The sequence below is a fragment of the Moschus berezovskii genome, chromosome X, assembly GCF_049115385.1.
Source record: "Moschus berezovskii isolate FMDL1 chromosome X, NW_MosBer_1.0, whole genome shotgun sequence".
NCBI classification, from domain to species: Eukaryota; Metazoa; Chordata; class Mammalia; order Artiodactyla; family Moschidae; genus Moschus; species Moschus berezovskii.
The window spans coordinates 14893620-14909788 of NC_142488.1; the positions used below are offsets into that span (position 1 = coordinate 14893620).

General features: G+C 40.2%; 1 protein-coding gene across 1 annotated transcript in view; it reads left to right on the forward strand.

Moving 5' to 3' along the window:
• Positions 1-16169, forward strand: part of ZRSR2 (zinc finger CCCH-type, RNA binding motif and serine/arginine rich 2) — a 30346-nt gene that overhangs the window by 1065 nt on the left and 13112 nt on the right. The window contains exons 3-7 of the mRNA XM_055438194.2: positions 5609-5699; positions 11238-11346; positions 11696-11782; positions 14880-14918; positions 15509-15627. Of these exons, the coding sequence (XP_055294169.1) occupies positions 5609-5699; positions 11238-11346; positions 11696-11782; positions 14880-14918; positions 15509-15627 (445 nt within the window). The remainder of the gene's footprint in view (positions 1-5608; positions 5700-11237; positions 11347-11695; positions 11783-14879; positions 14919-15508; positions 15628-16169) is intronic.

The following is a 16169-nucleotide window of genomic DNA, read 5'->3' on the forward strand; positions in this document are numbered from 1 at the left end:
ATTATGAAACTTACTTGGTTTTTGGTTTGGCCACACTGCATGGCATGTGGGGTGTTAGTTCCCGCACCAGGGAGGGACCCCAGGTCCCCTGCAGTTGAAATGCGGAGTCTTGACCACTCGACTGCCATCCCTATATCTACATTTATGTAATGTTAGGGATGATGGGAAACAGATGCTCAGGACATTAATATGGTACTGAGTGGAGTTTGGAATGCTACTACTACTATTGCCATATGGTTATTTATCACTTTTTCTTCCTATTAAAACACTGTGGGGACCTTCATCTGTACTGGCGGTGGTGTCATTTGGCCCTCACATGACAGAATCTAATGTTTGTTTATTAAACCTACCTGTTTAATGACCTTAGTTGTAAAGTTATATAGTAGTAATAAATGCACATGGAAGCACTGAAATCACACAGGAGTACTGAGTTATAATGGTTGTCGTGTACATTAACCAGAATATGCCTAGTAAATTATCCTGGACAATTCTTTTTTTTTTTTAATTGGAGGCTAATTACTTTACAATATTATATTGGTTGGTTTTGCCATACATTGACATGAATCCACCCCAGGTGTACATGTGTTCCCCATCTTGAACCCCCCTCCCACTTCCCTCCCCATCCCATCCCTCTGGGTCATCCCAGTGCACCAGCCCCGAGCATCCTGTCTCACGCATCGAACCCGGATATCCTGGACAATTCTTGAAGTCCACAGACCATGGCCTCAAGGAACCAGGATTTTTGGGCCTTGAGAAGAATAGCCATAGAGGTTTTATTTATCATTAGAGTTGCCCAGAAACTGAGTAGCAATACGTGGGATATTTAGAATGAAAGGAACAGTGCATTGCCCTGCAGCCTGTGTTACTATCTCTTTTTTTAATTCAAAACTGGTCTACTTGAGACAGGCTAAAGCATCAGGGATAAAAGGAGAAACAGGGTAGATTGGCATTATTAATGCCCTTAGTAATTCCCCACCCCCCTTAAAGTTCTCGGTTTCCTTACTATGCTAACCTGTTTTCTTGTAACGTGCTTCAACTTTTTAAAAGTCTTTCTCTTTTTCTTTATATACTTCAATTCCAATGTATTGCATTGATATTTTTTATTCCCTTTTAACTTTGTAAAGTGCATTTGGAATGAGTCTCTATGAATAGGCAAGTGGATGTGTCCTTTGGCAGTTTAGTCAGTTGAAGGATGCAGCTCACTGGTCTGCTCATGATTATATATGGTTAATGGCAGAGCCACAATGAAGCACTTGCATCTGGATGACTGCTCCTGCTTTGACCTACTCCGGCTCACAATTTTTTACTTAGTGGTGCTTCATGAATACTGTGGTCAACCAAACACTGCTGTGGGTTGTAGCGCACTTGGATGGCTAAACATTACCCAAAAGACTAGAATATAAAAATATTCTGTAAGAATTGCTCTAGAGTGAATTGTCAAATGATTGGTAGAAATTTCTGGATTATCAACCTCTATTACAGGTAGCTTCTTGAGCACCCAATTCTATTTGAAATAATCTGAAATAAGCTGCATTATCAGAAATTAAGGTAACATGAAGGAAAAAAGGAAGCTGGAAAACTGTAGAATGACTGCATATATACTTACATGTATAATACAGTTAAATACACACTTGCGCCTTAAACAGCATGGGTTTTGAACTGCGCACATTCACTTCTATGTGGATTTTCTTCAGTAGTAAATAACTGTTGTACTGCATGGTCTGCAATTGGGTGAATCCAAGGATGCAGAACTGCAGATATGGAAGAACTGTGAATATATGGAGGGCTGACTTTAAAGTTACATATGGATTTTCAACTGCATGGAGGGCCAGTGCCTGTAACCGCTGCATCGTTCAGTGGTTCAGTACTGTAGTTATCTAGGACTAGGTGAACCTTTGGTTAGAGCCTTGGAGCACGAAATGAAGCAGGGCAAAGGCTAATAAAGTTTTGCCAAGAGAACGCACTGGTCATAGCAAACACCCTCTTCCAACAACACAAGAGGAGACTCTACACGTGGACATCACCAGATGGTCAACACCGAAATCAGATTGATTATATTCTTTGCAGCCAAAGATGGAGAAGCTCTATACAGATAGCAAAAACAAGACCAGGAGCTGACTGTGGCTCAGATCATGAACTGCTTATTGCCAAATTCAGACTGAAACTGAAGAAAGTAGGAAAACCACTAGACCATTCAGATATGACCTAAATCAAATCCCTTATGATTATACAGTGGAAGTGAGAAATAGATTTAAGGGACTAGATCTGATAGAGTGCCTGATGAACTCTGGACGGAGGTTCGTGACATTGTACAGGAGACAGGGACCAAGACCATCCCCATGGACAAGAAATGCAAAAAAGCAAAATGGCTGTCTGAGGAGGCCTTACAAATAGCTGTGAACAGAAGAGAAGCGAAAAGCAAAGGAGAAAAGGAAAGATATAAGCATCTGAATGCAGAGTTCCAGAGAATAGCAAGGAGAGATAAGAAAGCCTTCCTCAGCGATCAATGCAAAGAAATAGAGGAAAACAACAGAATAGGAAAAACAAGAGATCTCTTCAAGAAAATTAGAGATTCTAAGGGAACATTTCATGCAAAGATGGGCTCGATAAAGGACAGAAATGGTGTGGACCTAACAGAAGCAGAAGATATTAAGAAGAGGAGACAAGAATACACAGAAGAACTGTACAAAAAAGATCTTCACGACCAAGATAAGCACGATGGCGTGATCACTCACCTGGAGCCAGACATCTTGGAATGTGAAGTCAAGTGGGCCTTAGAGAGCATCACTACAAACAAAGCTAGTGGAGGTGATGGAATTCCAATTGAGCTATTTCAAATCCTGAAAGATGATGCTGTGAAAGTGCTGCACTCAATATGCCAGCAAATTTGGAAAACTCAGCAGTGGCCACAGGACTGGAAAAGGTCAGTCTTCATTCCAGTCCCAAAGAAAGGCAATGCCAAAGAATGCTCAAACTACTGCACTATTGCACTCATCTCACACGCTAGTAAAGTCATACTCAAAATTCTCCAAGCCAGGCTTCAGCAATATGTGAACCATGAACTTCCAGATGTTCAAGCAGGTTTTAGAAAAGGCAGAGGCACCAGAGATCAAATTGCCAACATCCACTGGATCATGGAGAAAGCAAGAGAGTTCCAGAAAAACATCTATTTCTGCTTCATTGACTATGCCAAAGCTTTTGACTGTGTAGATCACAATAAACTGTGGAAAATTCTGAAAGAGATGGGAATACCAGACCACCTGACTTGCCTCTTGAGAAACCTGTATGCAGGTGGAAGCAACAGTTAGAACTGGATATGGAACAACAGACTGGTTCCAAATAGGAAAAGGAGTGCGTCAAGGCTGTATATTGTCATCCTGCTTATTTAACTTCTATGCAGAGTACATCATGAGGAACGCTGGGCTGGAAGAAGCACAAGCTGGAATCAAGATTACTGGGAGAAATATCAATAACCTCAGATATGCAGATGACACCACCCTTATGGCATTAAGTGAAGAGGAACTCAAAAGTGAAAGAGGAGATTGAAAAAGTTGGCTTGAAGCCCAACATTCAGAAAACAAAGATCATGGCAGCTGGTCCCATCACTTCATGGGAAATAGATGGGGAAACAGTGGAAACAGTGTCAGACTTTATTTTTTTGGGCTCCAAAATCACTGCAGATGCTGATTGCAGCCATGAAATTAAAAGACGCTTACTCCTTGGAAGGAAAGTGATGACCAACCTAGATAGCATATTAAAAAGCAGAGACATTTCTTTGCCAACCAAGGTCTGTCTAGTCAAGGCTATGGTTTTTCCTGTGGTCATGTATGGATGTGAGAGTTGGACTGTCAAGAAAGCTGATCGCCGAAGAATTGATGCTTTTGAACTGTGGTGCTGGAGGAGACTCTTGAGAGTCCCTTGGACTGCAAGGAGGTCCAACCAGTCCATTCTAGAGGAGATCAATCCTGGGTGTTCATTGGAAGGACTGATGCTAAAACTGAAACTCCAATACTTTGGCCACCTCATGCAACGAGTGAGAAAAGACTCTGATGCTGGGAGGGATTGGGGGTGGGAGGAGACGGGGACGACAGAGAATGAGATGGCTGGATGGCATCACCGACTCGATGGACATGAGTTTGAGTGAACTCCGGGAGCTGGTGATGGACAGGGAGGCCTGGTGTGCTGTGATTCATGGGGTCGCAAAGAGTCGGACACGACTGAGCGACTGAACTGAACTGATACTTAATATGGGTTTCCCAGGTGGCTCAGACAGTAAAGAATCTGTCTGCAGTGTGGGAGACCCAGGTTCAATCCCTGAGTCGGGAAGATCCCTTGGAGAAGAGAATGGCTACCCACTCCAGTATTCTTGCTCGGAGAATTCCGTGGACAGAGGAGCCTGGTGGGCTATAGTTCATGGGATCGAAAAGAGTTGGACCCAACCGAGTGACTAACACTTTTCACTTTTTAAATACTTAATGTATGTGACAGACAGTATCTTTTTCCTTTTAGCCTGAGATCTTCTGTTATAGTTCCTTAAGATCACTTCAGTTTTCCTCCTTTTTTTCTCTCCACAAATTTAAATTTTGAGGAGAGGATATACATTTTTATTATATTAGGACTTATTTTCCCATGTTTTTATTTTGAAAATGTTCCAATGTACAGAAAGTCAAAATGTACAGTAGATATCCATGATGTACAGTAGACATCCATGAATCCTTTGCCTAGGTTTGTCAATTGTTAACATTTTGCCTCACTTTCTCTGTATATAGATAGATAGACACATATGTACAAATTTTTTCTGAACCCTTTGCATGTCGGTTGCATATACACAGCCCTCACCCCTAAATATTTAAGCCTGCATCTCTTAAGAATAAGGCCAGAATACTAAACAAATAAAGGAGTAGTAGTTCAGCAATATGATATACAGACCATATGTAAACTTTCCCAGTTCAAGTTTGATTACTTTGAAAAGCTTAAGCCAGTTGTTTTGTGGAATGCCCTGCATTCTAGATTAGTACGTCTTCTGAGTATCTTCAGGTACACTCTATGGAAAAATACTATACAGGGCTGTATAGCTCTCATTGCATACATCTGGGGGCCTCTCATGTCAAGTTGTTCCACTCCTAGTGATGTGAAGTGTGGTCAAAGTGTTGCCAATCAGATGGCTCCACTGTAATAGATATTCCCCCCTTTGTAATTAGTATTCATCTGTAGGCTGGTATTTTGAGATAGTGTAAATAAATACCCTCTTCCCAACAGTTAGTTCTTACAGTGGGGTACAGCAGTGAGGACTATTCTAGTTAAGTCTTTCTACGTTTTTCAGTTGCCATTCTTCTATAAAGATGGATGTTCCCTCCCATATCTCACCATTTTAGGGGGTATCAGTTTAATTAGTTTAATCAGTTTAATCTACTACCATTATTGTTCTTTTCAATGTTCACATTATTCCAATTTGGGCGGTTGGGGTCCTTTATTGTTGGAAAGTTTTAAAAAGAGGTTTTTACCATCATTGTAAAGATAAAAAATTGTATATAATTTTTTTCCCTGAATTATTGACCAAGGCTTTGTAATACACGGATAGTGTCCTAAAACATTTACATTCCTTCAGGACTCTCACAGAAGGAGGAGGAAGAGGAGGCAGTGGCAGATGCTTTTACTGAAGAACAAGAAGAAGAAGAGAGGCTGTTGGAGAGAGAGAGGTCAGCACTGATTGAAGCTCTTTCTGCAAGCCCAGTTCTTTTACTTTAATATCCTAAGTCTTCACTAACTAGGACAGGTCTTCTTTACACAATCTTACACAAAATAGATCTTGTAAAATACCCTAGATAAGCTGTTTAAATCTCTAGTTGATGGGCTGAAACAAGGTGTTGTCTTTAAAAAAAGTTTTTTCACTCATTTTGCTAATTTGTAAATGCTTTTTGAAAAAAAAATCCAGATAGTAAGTGTAAACGGTGAAAAGACTTCAATAAACTCCACATACCTAAAGATAGCCACTGTTAAGAAGGTAAGAAAGAAACTGTAGACATCTACAGTTTCTTTCTTACCTTCTTAACAGTGGCTATCTTTAGGTATGTGGAGTTTATTTATATATATATATATATTCCTTTCGTGGAATGATATTTATACATGTTTTTCTATAGATCGCTTTTTTCCGCTAAGTGTATAGGACATTTACTTCAGTGTTGATACAGAGATCTAATTCAACCATTTCAGTAGCAACACAGTATCCATTGTATGACTAGCATAATTTATTCCCTGTTCATAATTTATACTTCTCTACGGATGAATGTTTAGTTCTCGAAATAAATGTTGTTTACTGTTAAATCACATGCACTTACCATGGTACTATTAATTTACTGTCATTTACTATTTGTTATTTATTTACATTCAGGCTTTTTACTATTATTAAAAAAAGTTGCAGTGAGTATCCATGATTATATATCCTTGGTATTGTCCTATTATTTCCTTAGAAAAATGCCGAGAGGAAAAGTGCACATAAAATGCACTTTTATGCAGGTAGAAAGAGCATCCCGGTTTGCAGTTTGCCACCTTTCCAAGAGTGAATCAAGGTGCCCATCTCTCCATACTGTCACTCACAATAAGCATTATCAATTCTTAAAACTCCTATAGTAAAACATTATATATGATCATTTCAAATGTACATTTTAAAAAAACTTTCATTAGAGTACAGTTGATTTACAATATTGCATTCCTTTCTTCTGTATAGCAAAGTGAATCAGTTGTATATATACTTATATCCATTCCTTTTTTAGATTCTTTTCCCATATAGGTCATTACAGAGTATTGAGTAGAGTTCAGATATATATTACATAGGTTCAGTATCTTTTTATGTATTATCTATTTGTAGATTGCTTAAACCTTTCTCTTTGGGGATACATTTTTTTTGTTGTTATGTAGGCAATATTATTACTTGATTAAGGATATTAATCCTATATCTGTCATGTGTGTGATGTATATTTTTTCATTTATTATCAGTCCTAACTTAGATTCTAGTGTTAGTTACATAATTTGATTTCCATGTTGTCAATTTCGTCATGATATCTGGCCTTGGTATCTGACTTCAAAAGGCCTTTCCCAGCACAAAATGACAAAATTCTACTCTTTTTTTCTTTTGGCATTTTCCAGGGAGTAGTGTTTTGTTTTCTGGGCTTTTTAAAAAAGTGGTACACAATAATAGGAATTTGCTTAATGCTACTCAACTGTACACTTAAATGGTAAGTCTTATATATACATTGCCACAACAAAAAATAAATAATATTTTAAAGGAAAAAAAACTTGATAGACCCTCTCCAGCTATTTAGTGTGTTCACTGGTAATGTTGCTTCTTTTCTTGTAATTAATTCCTATTACCTACCTAAGCACATAAGTAGGTGGAAGTATCAAAATGCTGGGGGAAAAAAAGGGTAGTAGTGACGGGAAACATGGAGTTGGATTCAGCCAGATCTGCATTCCATTCTTGGCCCTGCTACTTACTAGCTGTGTTCAAGTTGCTTAATCTCTCTAAGCTTCAATTTCCTCACCCTAAATAGGAACATAAACAGGGACTTCCCTGGTGGTCCAGTAGTTAGGACTCCCTGGTTGGGGAACTAAGATCGCGCATGCTGCATGGCGTAGCCAAAAAATATAATAATAATCATAGTACCTACTACATAGAATTGAGGATATTGAATGAGATTAACGAAGTGGTAAGTGTATAGTACTTAACATAGTGTGAGCAGATAGGAGGTGCTATAATAACTCTGGTTGTTCTTATTAGAGATTTCTGTTACGATGAAGATAATATGTATAGCATGAAATAGGGAAGTCTTTTTTTTTTTCTTTCCCCATTTACTTAGGTGCTTCTTTTAAATCACATACATGTGTCTTTGTGTTCCATTAATATTTGTTTATTCCTGTAAGAGTTGCATAATAGTTTACTGTTGAAAAGCAGGATAATTATTTGAAGATACTGCATGAAGTGCATGAAGTGCAGTATCTTCAAATAATTATCCTGCTTTTCAACAACTCTTGCCTAGAAAATCCCATGGATGGAGGAGCCTCACAGGCTGCAGTCCATGGGGTCGCTATGAGTCAGACACGACTGAGCGACTTCACTTTCACTTTTCACTTTCACACATTGGAGAAGGAAATGGCAACCCACTCCAGTGTTCTTGCCTGGAGAATCCCAGGGATGGGGGAGCCTGGTGGGCTGCCGTCTATGGGGTCACACAGAGTCGGACACGACTGAAGTGACTTAGCAGCAGTAGCAGCAGCAGCACTTCATGAATCAGAGTTCTGCACACTGAAACATCTACATATACCCCATGACATACACAGAAACGCTGACATATGCAACATGCCAGTCTCTACCATGGCTAAAAGATGGGTTCCTGGAATCTGTAGTTGGAAATGGAATACTTTCTCCCATCGAGTATTTGAAATTGTGGTTGGACATAAAACCTTATTTAACTCCTGATGTCCCTGAAGTAATATAGCACAGTTTCTCATATTTCATTTTCCTTGTACAAATTCGGTGGGACAATATACAGTCAAGGTTTTAAACACCAAATTGGCTAATAAACTTTTGAAATATAACCTGTCTTTAGGTTGGAAACTTGTGGTAGTGGATATCTGAGATACCGTTTTAATACAAGATCACGCTTTATAACTGGTCATTTCTAAGCATAAACTAGACACTGACTCATTTTTCTTTAACTCCTTGTCATCTTTTCTTAAAACCTGTAGCTTTATTTTAAAGATGTGATCACAATATAGTTCGCTTTTGCTTGAGGCAGACCAAGTCTCTGAACTGTAAAGAGTAGCAGTCCAAGGGTTTAGAGCAGGAGATGCCAGGTTTTTGTTGTGCTACAATCCCCCATTTGGTGCTTTCAAAGTGCATGGAATAGGAAGGGTAAAACTTTATGAATGTGAAAAGCTGGATGTTACTCATTTATTGGCACCTAAAGGTTCGTGACATTTGTACAGGAGACAGGGATCAAGACCATCCCCAAGAAAAATGCAAAAAAGCAAAGTGGCTGTCTGAGGAGGCCTTACAAATGTAAAGCTGAGAAAAGAAAAGTGAAAAGCAAAGGAGAAAAGGAAAGACATACCCATTTGAATGCAGAGTTCCCAAGAATAGCAAGGAGAGATGAGAAAACCTTCCTCAGCGATCAGTGCAAAGAAATAAAGGAAAATAATAGAATAGGAAAGACTAGAGATCTCTTCAAGAAAATCAGAGATTCCAAGGGAACATTTCATGCAAAGATGGGCTCAATAAAGGACAGAAAGGGTATGAACCTAACAGAAGTAGAAGAGATTAAGAAGAGGTGGCAAGAATACACAGAAGAACAATACAAAAAAGATCTTCACAACCCAGATAATCATGATGGTGTGATCACTCACCTAGAGCCAGACATCCTGGAATGTGAAGTCAAGTGGGCCTTAGGAAGCATCACTACGAACAAAGCTAGTGGAGGTGATGGAATTCCAGTTGAGCTATTTCAAATCCTGAAAGGTGATGCTGTGAAAGTGCTGCACTCAATATGCCAGCAAATTTGGAAAACTCAGCAGTGGCCACAGGACCGGCAAAGGTCAGTTTTCATTCCAATCCCTAAGAAAGGCAATGCCAAAGAATGTTCAAACTACCACACAGTTGCACTCATCTCACACGTTAGTAAAGTCATGCTCAAAATTCTCCAAGCCAGGCTTCAGCAATACGTGAACCGTGAACTTCCAGATGTTCAAGCAGGTTTTAGAAAAGGCAGAGGATGCAGAGATCAAGTTGCCAGCATCCGCTGGATCATCGAAAAAGCAAGAGAGTTCCAGAAAAACATCTATTTCTGGTTTATTGACTATGCCAAAGCCTTTGACTGTGTGGATCACAATAAACTGTGGAAAATTCTGAAAGAGATGAGAATACCAGACCACCTGACCTGCCTCTTGAGGAACCTGTATGCAGGTCAGGAAGCAACAGTTAGAACCAGACATGGAACAACAGACTGGTTCCAAATAGGGAAAGGAGTACATCAAGGTTGTATATTGTCACCCTGCTTATTTAACTTTTATGCAGAGTACATCATGAGAAACACTGGGCTGTAGGAAGCACAAACTGGAGTCAAGATTGCTGGGAGAAATATCAATAACCTCAGATGTGCAGATGACACTACCCTTATGGCAGAAAGTGAAGAGGAACTCAAAAGCCTCTTGATGAAAGTGAAAGAGGAGAGTGAAAAAGTTGGCTTAAAGCTCAACTTTCAGAAAACTCAGATCATGGCATCTGGTCCCATCACTTCATGGCAAATATGGGGAAACAGTGGCTGACTTTATCTTTTTGGGCTCCAAGATCACTGCAGATGGTGCTTGCAGCCGTGAAATTAAAAGCCGCTTACTCCTTGGAAGGAAAGTTATTACCAACCTAGATAGCATATTAAAAAGCAGAGACATTACTTTGCCAACAAAGGTCCGTCTAGTCAAGGCTGTGGTTTTTCCACTGGTCATGTATGGATGTGAGAGTTGGACTATAAAGAAAGCTGAGCACCGAAGAATTGATGCTTTTGAGGTGTGGTGTTGGAGAAGACTCTTGAGAGTCCCTTGGACTGCAAGGAGATCCAACCAGTCCATCCTAAAGGAAATCAGTCCTGGGTGTTCATTGGAAAGAGTGATGTTGAAGCTGCAACTCCAATATTTTGGCCACCTGATGTGAAGAGCTGACTCATTTGAAAAGACCCTGATATTGGGAAAGATTAAAGGCAGGAGGAGAAGGGGATGACAGAGGGTAAGATGGTTGAATAGTATCACCGACTCAATGGACATGAGTTTGGATAAGCTCTGGGAATTGGTGATGGACAGGGAGGCCTGATGTGCTGCGGTCATGGGGTCGCAAATACTCGGACATGAATTGAGCGACTGAACTGAACTGAACTCAGACATCACTGTGGCCAGCCTAAAGAGAAAGCTGGAGTGTCATTGTTTTGTGTAAAGATGTTACAGTTAGGAAATGTAGAAGTAATTATTTTACACTGTTTCCGTCTAGGAGGATAGTTGCTAAAATGCAGTGCTTTTCCAAGATCACTACTCATGTATCCTGGTCCTCTTACCTCCACTTAACTGCTTCTAGAAAATATCTTTCATGATACTTTCATCATTCACAAAATGTCATTTTACGTTCATATATGTGTGGGATGTTTTTGTGGATTAGCGCCCATTCCTTTTATTTGATCACATCATTACACCAATAGGCAAAAATTACATGAGGAATGGTTGCTGCGGGAGCAGAAGGCACAAGAAGAATTCAGAATAAAGAAGGAAAAGGAAGAGGCAGCTAGAAAACGGCAGGAAGAACAAGAGGTATGGTATTAATCAGATAACCAGTTAACTAACTAGTTAACCAAAATGACTCTCAGTAAGAGTTACATACCTTGAACTTTAGAAACCAGACGTTAGGGCTTCCCTGGTGGTCCAGTGGCTAAGACTCTGTGCTCCCAATGCAGGGGGCCTGGGTTTGGTCCTTGGTCAGGGAACTAGATCCTGCGCACTGCAACTGAGAGCTGGTGCAGCCAAATTAAAAAGGGGGGGGAATGTTATTCATTTTACCAGTGTTAACATTTTTCATTTATTTGCCCCATATGCCAAATGTTCTAAAAACGTGAGTCTGAAAAAAAATTACTTTTCTTTTTATTTTTTTCCCTCTGTAAAGAGAAAGTTAAAGGAAGAATGGGAAGAACAGCAGAGAAAAGAGAGAGAAGAGGAGCAGCAGAAGCTACAGGAGAAGAAAGAAAGAGAGGTGATTCCTGTCACAGGAGGATAAACGCACTGCGTATCCTCTTAGTGGGTGGATGGGGCGGATGATGGGGTGGAAGAATAAGCTATAGGCATATCAGGGTTTGAGCTTGGTTGTTTTTTTAGAATCATGTTTTTAGTTTAGATATACACTAGCATTTTCTTATGATGCTTTTCTCCGGGTGTTTGCTGTGGCAGATGCCCTAAATTAAGGTTTTTTTCCCCAACTCTACCTATCTTATCCTATATACTAGGGATTGGCCAGCTTTTTCTGTAAAGGGTCAGAGTAAATATTTCAGGCTTTATGGCCTGTATGATCTCTGTTGAAAACATCCAACAGTGCCAATGTCCCATGAAAGCAGCTATAGGTAACATGCAAATAAAGGGTTGTGGCCAAATACCAATACCTTATTGTTTTATTGATAAAAACGGGCAGCTGACCCCTGCTTTACACTTTGTACCACTCCACAGCAGACGGTGTTTTTTGAGGTTTTGTTGTATATGGGTTGACTTACTTAGTGAATACTATTTTTTATAGTTTCCACCTTTGTTTGATTCATAAGAGACTTCACTACTTTGGACATGTCAGCAAGAACTAATAGATTGAAAGAAATCAGAAGCTCAAGTATTGAGAGATTAGGAAATATTTTTTGTTATTAAGTTTTGACTTCTTTTCTAACTTGTGCTCTAAAGGCAGTTGTAAGTAACATTGTTGCTCACACGAAAAAAGAATCTTAAGGTGTTTGTATATATCTGTATCTTCTAGAATTGTTTTTAAAGATTGCTTTGGTCTATTTTGCTGCTATTCCTTAACAGTGCATTTATTTCAAAGATATCACAGCTCATCTTTCCTTCACTGATTCATCAGGATGTATCTTTTCTGTGATATTGCTACATTTGAAAAGCATACAAATGCTATACAGCATTGGGTAATCACCTGCTGGTGGGAAAAATGCATTTGTTTACATCCTAGTCATAATGGGGTAGAAGCAACCTTTGTTTCTTGTGTCTTGGGCCATCAGTTAATTCCAGTGTAAATTTAAAAAACCCTTACTTGAGTACTGCTTTCCAGATGTGGGAAGATCATGCTAGGTTTTTAGGGGGTAGGAAAATTGTTTGGAGCTTGTCATTATTTTTTTTTTTTAAGAGAGAGTAATAAATTTCTATTTTAACAGTGAAATGTTTTTCAATCGAGGTCTTTCTGGCACCAGATAAAAGCTAGTTTTGTTTCAAAGGAAGTCTGGTGAGACATAAGGAGAAGTGGGTAAAATGAAGTCGATTCTAAGCATATATAAAGGGATCTGCATTCTGAGTTTTCTTCTGTGAGCCCGATAGATGCTTCTCTGGAATTGGAGATAGGGCAGCTACAAAGATCTGTATTCATTGCGTTTGGTTTCTTAATGGGGAAACTGAATGATAAGTAACTGAAAAGATCATTTTAGGTGCTTTAAGGTAATGGTATGTGCTATAAAGAAAGAAAGCAGGTCACATGACACACTGATTGCAGTAGGAAACTCCATCGTTCAATTGATTGCCTGTCAAGGAAGATTGCTCTGAGGAGGTGCCGATGTGTGAACTGACTGCTGAGTGTAGAGATCTTGGGGAGAAGGGTTCCAGGCAGAGGCAGGGAAGTCTGAGCCTGGAGCTAAAGGGAGGTCTGCTGCTGCTGCTAAGTCACTTCAGTCGTGTCCGACTCTGCGACCCCATAGACGGCAGCCCACCAGGCTCCCCCATCCCTGGGATTCTCCAGGCAAGAACACTGGAGTGGGTTGCCATTTCCTTCTCCAATGCATGAAAGGGAAAAGGGAAAGTGAAGTCGCTCAGTCGTGTCCGACTCTTAGCGACCCCATGGACTGCAGCCTACCAGGCTCCTCCGTCTATGGGATTTTCCAGGCAAGAGTACTGGAGTGGGGTGCCATTGCCTTCTCCCAGAAGGGAGGTCAGGGTGCCTAAATACTAGAGACCAAAAAGAGGAGAGCGGCAGAGGTCGGCCCAAGTTCAGGAGGGTAGGCAGGGTCATTCATGTAAGGCCTCCTGGGTGGGAAGGAGTTTGGATTTTACCTGAAGTGTCATGGGAAGCCATTAAAGGGTTTTGAAGCAGGGACTGACTTCATTTAATTTATATCTTTACCTTTAACAGATCATTCTAACTTTTGTATAAAGAATAGCGGGTGGCGGTTGGGAGTGATGACCAAGGAGGCAAGAGTAGAACTGTGGTCACCAGTTAGAAGGCTGCTGCTCCAAACAGGACATGATGGTGGTTTGGATGACAGTTGATGCTTAATACAGAGAAGTACACAGATTTGTAATGAGTCGTGGCAGTTAGCGCAACTCTAGCTGGTAGGCTGAAAGGGCAGGAAGGGGAAAGGAGGAGAAGAGAATTCAAGCCATACGTTTTTAATTTGAGCATGTAGGCACATGGCAGCTCTGTTTTCTAAGATGAGGCATTTAGATGGGTGAGGGGTAGGGAAGAGTAGAGTTCCATTTTGAGCACATTAAGTTACTAAGGACCCTTACATGGCCAGGTAGTTAATCAAGTAAGCAGCTAGACGTATGAGTCTCCTATGTATTACTTTAAGGAGCTAGGGAAAAGTCTGTCAAACATAATTAAAGCTTATTTAAATGCCAAGGAGGTAAAATTTTACTGGCATAGTGCAGAACTGTGACACTGCCTTATCAGAAAGTTTGAGATTTTTCATCAATCCCAGTTCCTACTGTTCATATCATAATGTAGCATCTGTTAAGTGTTTGTTGTCTTTCAGCCACCATTGTCTTTTATGATATTCACTAGTACCTCACCTTAAAAACTAGAATGTGGAATGTATGTTCAAATCTGCTAAATATTACTCGTACTGAAACTATTAGAAGACTATGTTTTGAAATGTTAGCTATTTAATGTCCTAGTTGAATGAAGATTCTCAGCTGTGTGTCTTTTGAAAGCTTTTCAGAAGATCGTGCTATAGAAAGCAAATTGCAACCCGAAGCCTTTTGTGTGATGGGTTTTTTTAAATTGTTATACATGAGATTCTTAACCAGATAAACCAGATATGACTTACCTGACTTCGAGGTTTTCATTAGTCCTATGTTTGCACCATTTGTAGGAAGCTGTGCAGAAGATGCTGGAGCAGGCTGAAAATGAGGTATTTTCAAAACCTTTCATTAACAATTTGAGGTCAATGAACATTTATTTAAAAACACTACTTCCAGTAATGTTAATTTTGTGGTAAGTTACTTAGATCCTGTCTGAATGTGGGATTCACATCTGAGGCTCTGTGATTTGTACAACAGCAACAACAAAAGTGAACTGATGAATGAAAGCAAAAATCACCCCTGTGGACTGGACTTGTTTATAGTCCTTAAAGAATGTATAATCAGCCTCACACATTTTTACACCCAGATGGATGTTTTAACTTGATTCAGAGTAAATCAAGGGATAGTTCCCTAACAAGTCCTTCGACTCTTTTCAGAATCGATGGACAGAAGGGAAACCTTGGTGAGTGCTCCTGGTAGCCGAGGCAATGCCTGATGCTGGACAGTGCCCGGGAGCCAGGAGAGACACATGGCCCGTATCTCATGACAGTTGTTTGTAGAGTCTCGATTGTGTGGCAAAACTTAAATGTGTATATTTTTACAGGAATCTGTTTCTTTGACCGAAATATTTGAATACCTTTTAAACATTTAATTCTTTGTGGATTTTTACATCAAATAAAGTCATGGTTATTTTCAACAGTTGGAAAATGGTGCCACATGGCAAAACCCAGAACCACCCACGGAATTAAGAGTAATGGAGAAAGATCGAGCTAATTGTCCATTCTACAGTAAAACGGGAGCGTGCAGATTCGGAGATCGGTAACCAGTTTTGTTTTATTGTATCAGAGTTAAGTGACTCAAAACATCAAGGTTTCTGAGTTCCCTTTTGGGGAGCGGCACGGGCTGGAGTTTGAAATGTTCATGTTCAGTCAGGCCTCTGCTATGTTCTTGCTGCTGCTGCTCTAGTTCCCCAAGCTGAGTGTCCCCTGCTCCGCGACACCCCCCTCCCCGCCTGCCCCGGGTGGGTTGGTCCAGTTCTCTGGCAGGGCTTCTTTTTCATTCCTCCCACAGCTGTCTGAGGACGTTTCACTTTTGTTTTCTTCCTGCACTTAAATTGGTCCACATGGGTGAACTGGGATGAGGAAATCGATTTCAAAAGACTGGAGCAGCCTGGCTTTATTTTTTGAATGGCAAACACTGTGCATGAAGGAGGCTTTAAAAACTGGCATGCCCAAAGGGGTGTCTGTGAAAGAGGATCTGAGTGAGTAGGGAAAACTTCTAGTGCACATTCTCAGTCTGCTCTGATAGAGGAACAGACGCAGGGTTCAGTATCTGGCTTTAGTGGCTATAACAGTGAGAAA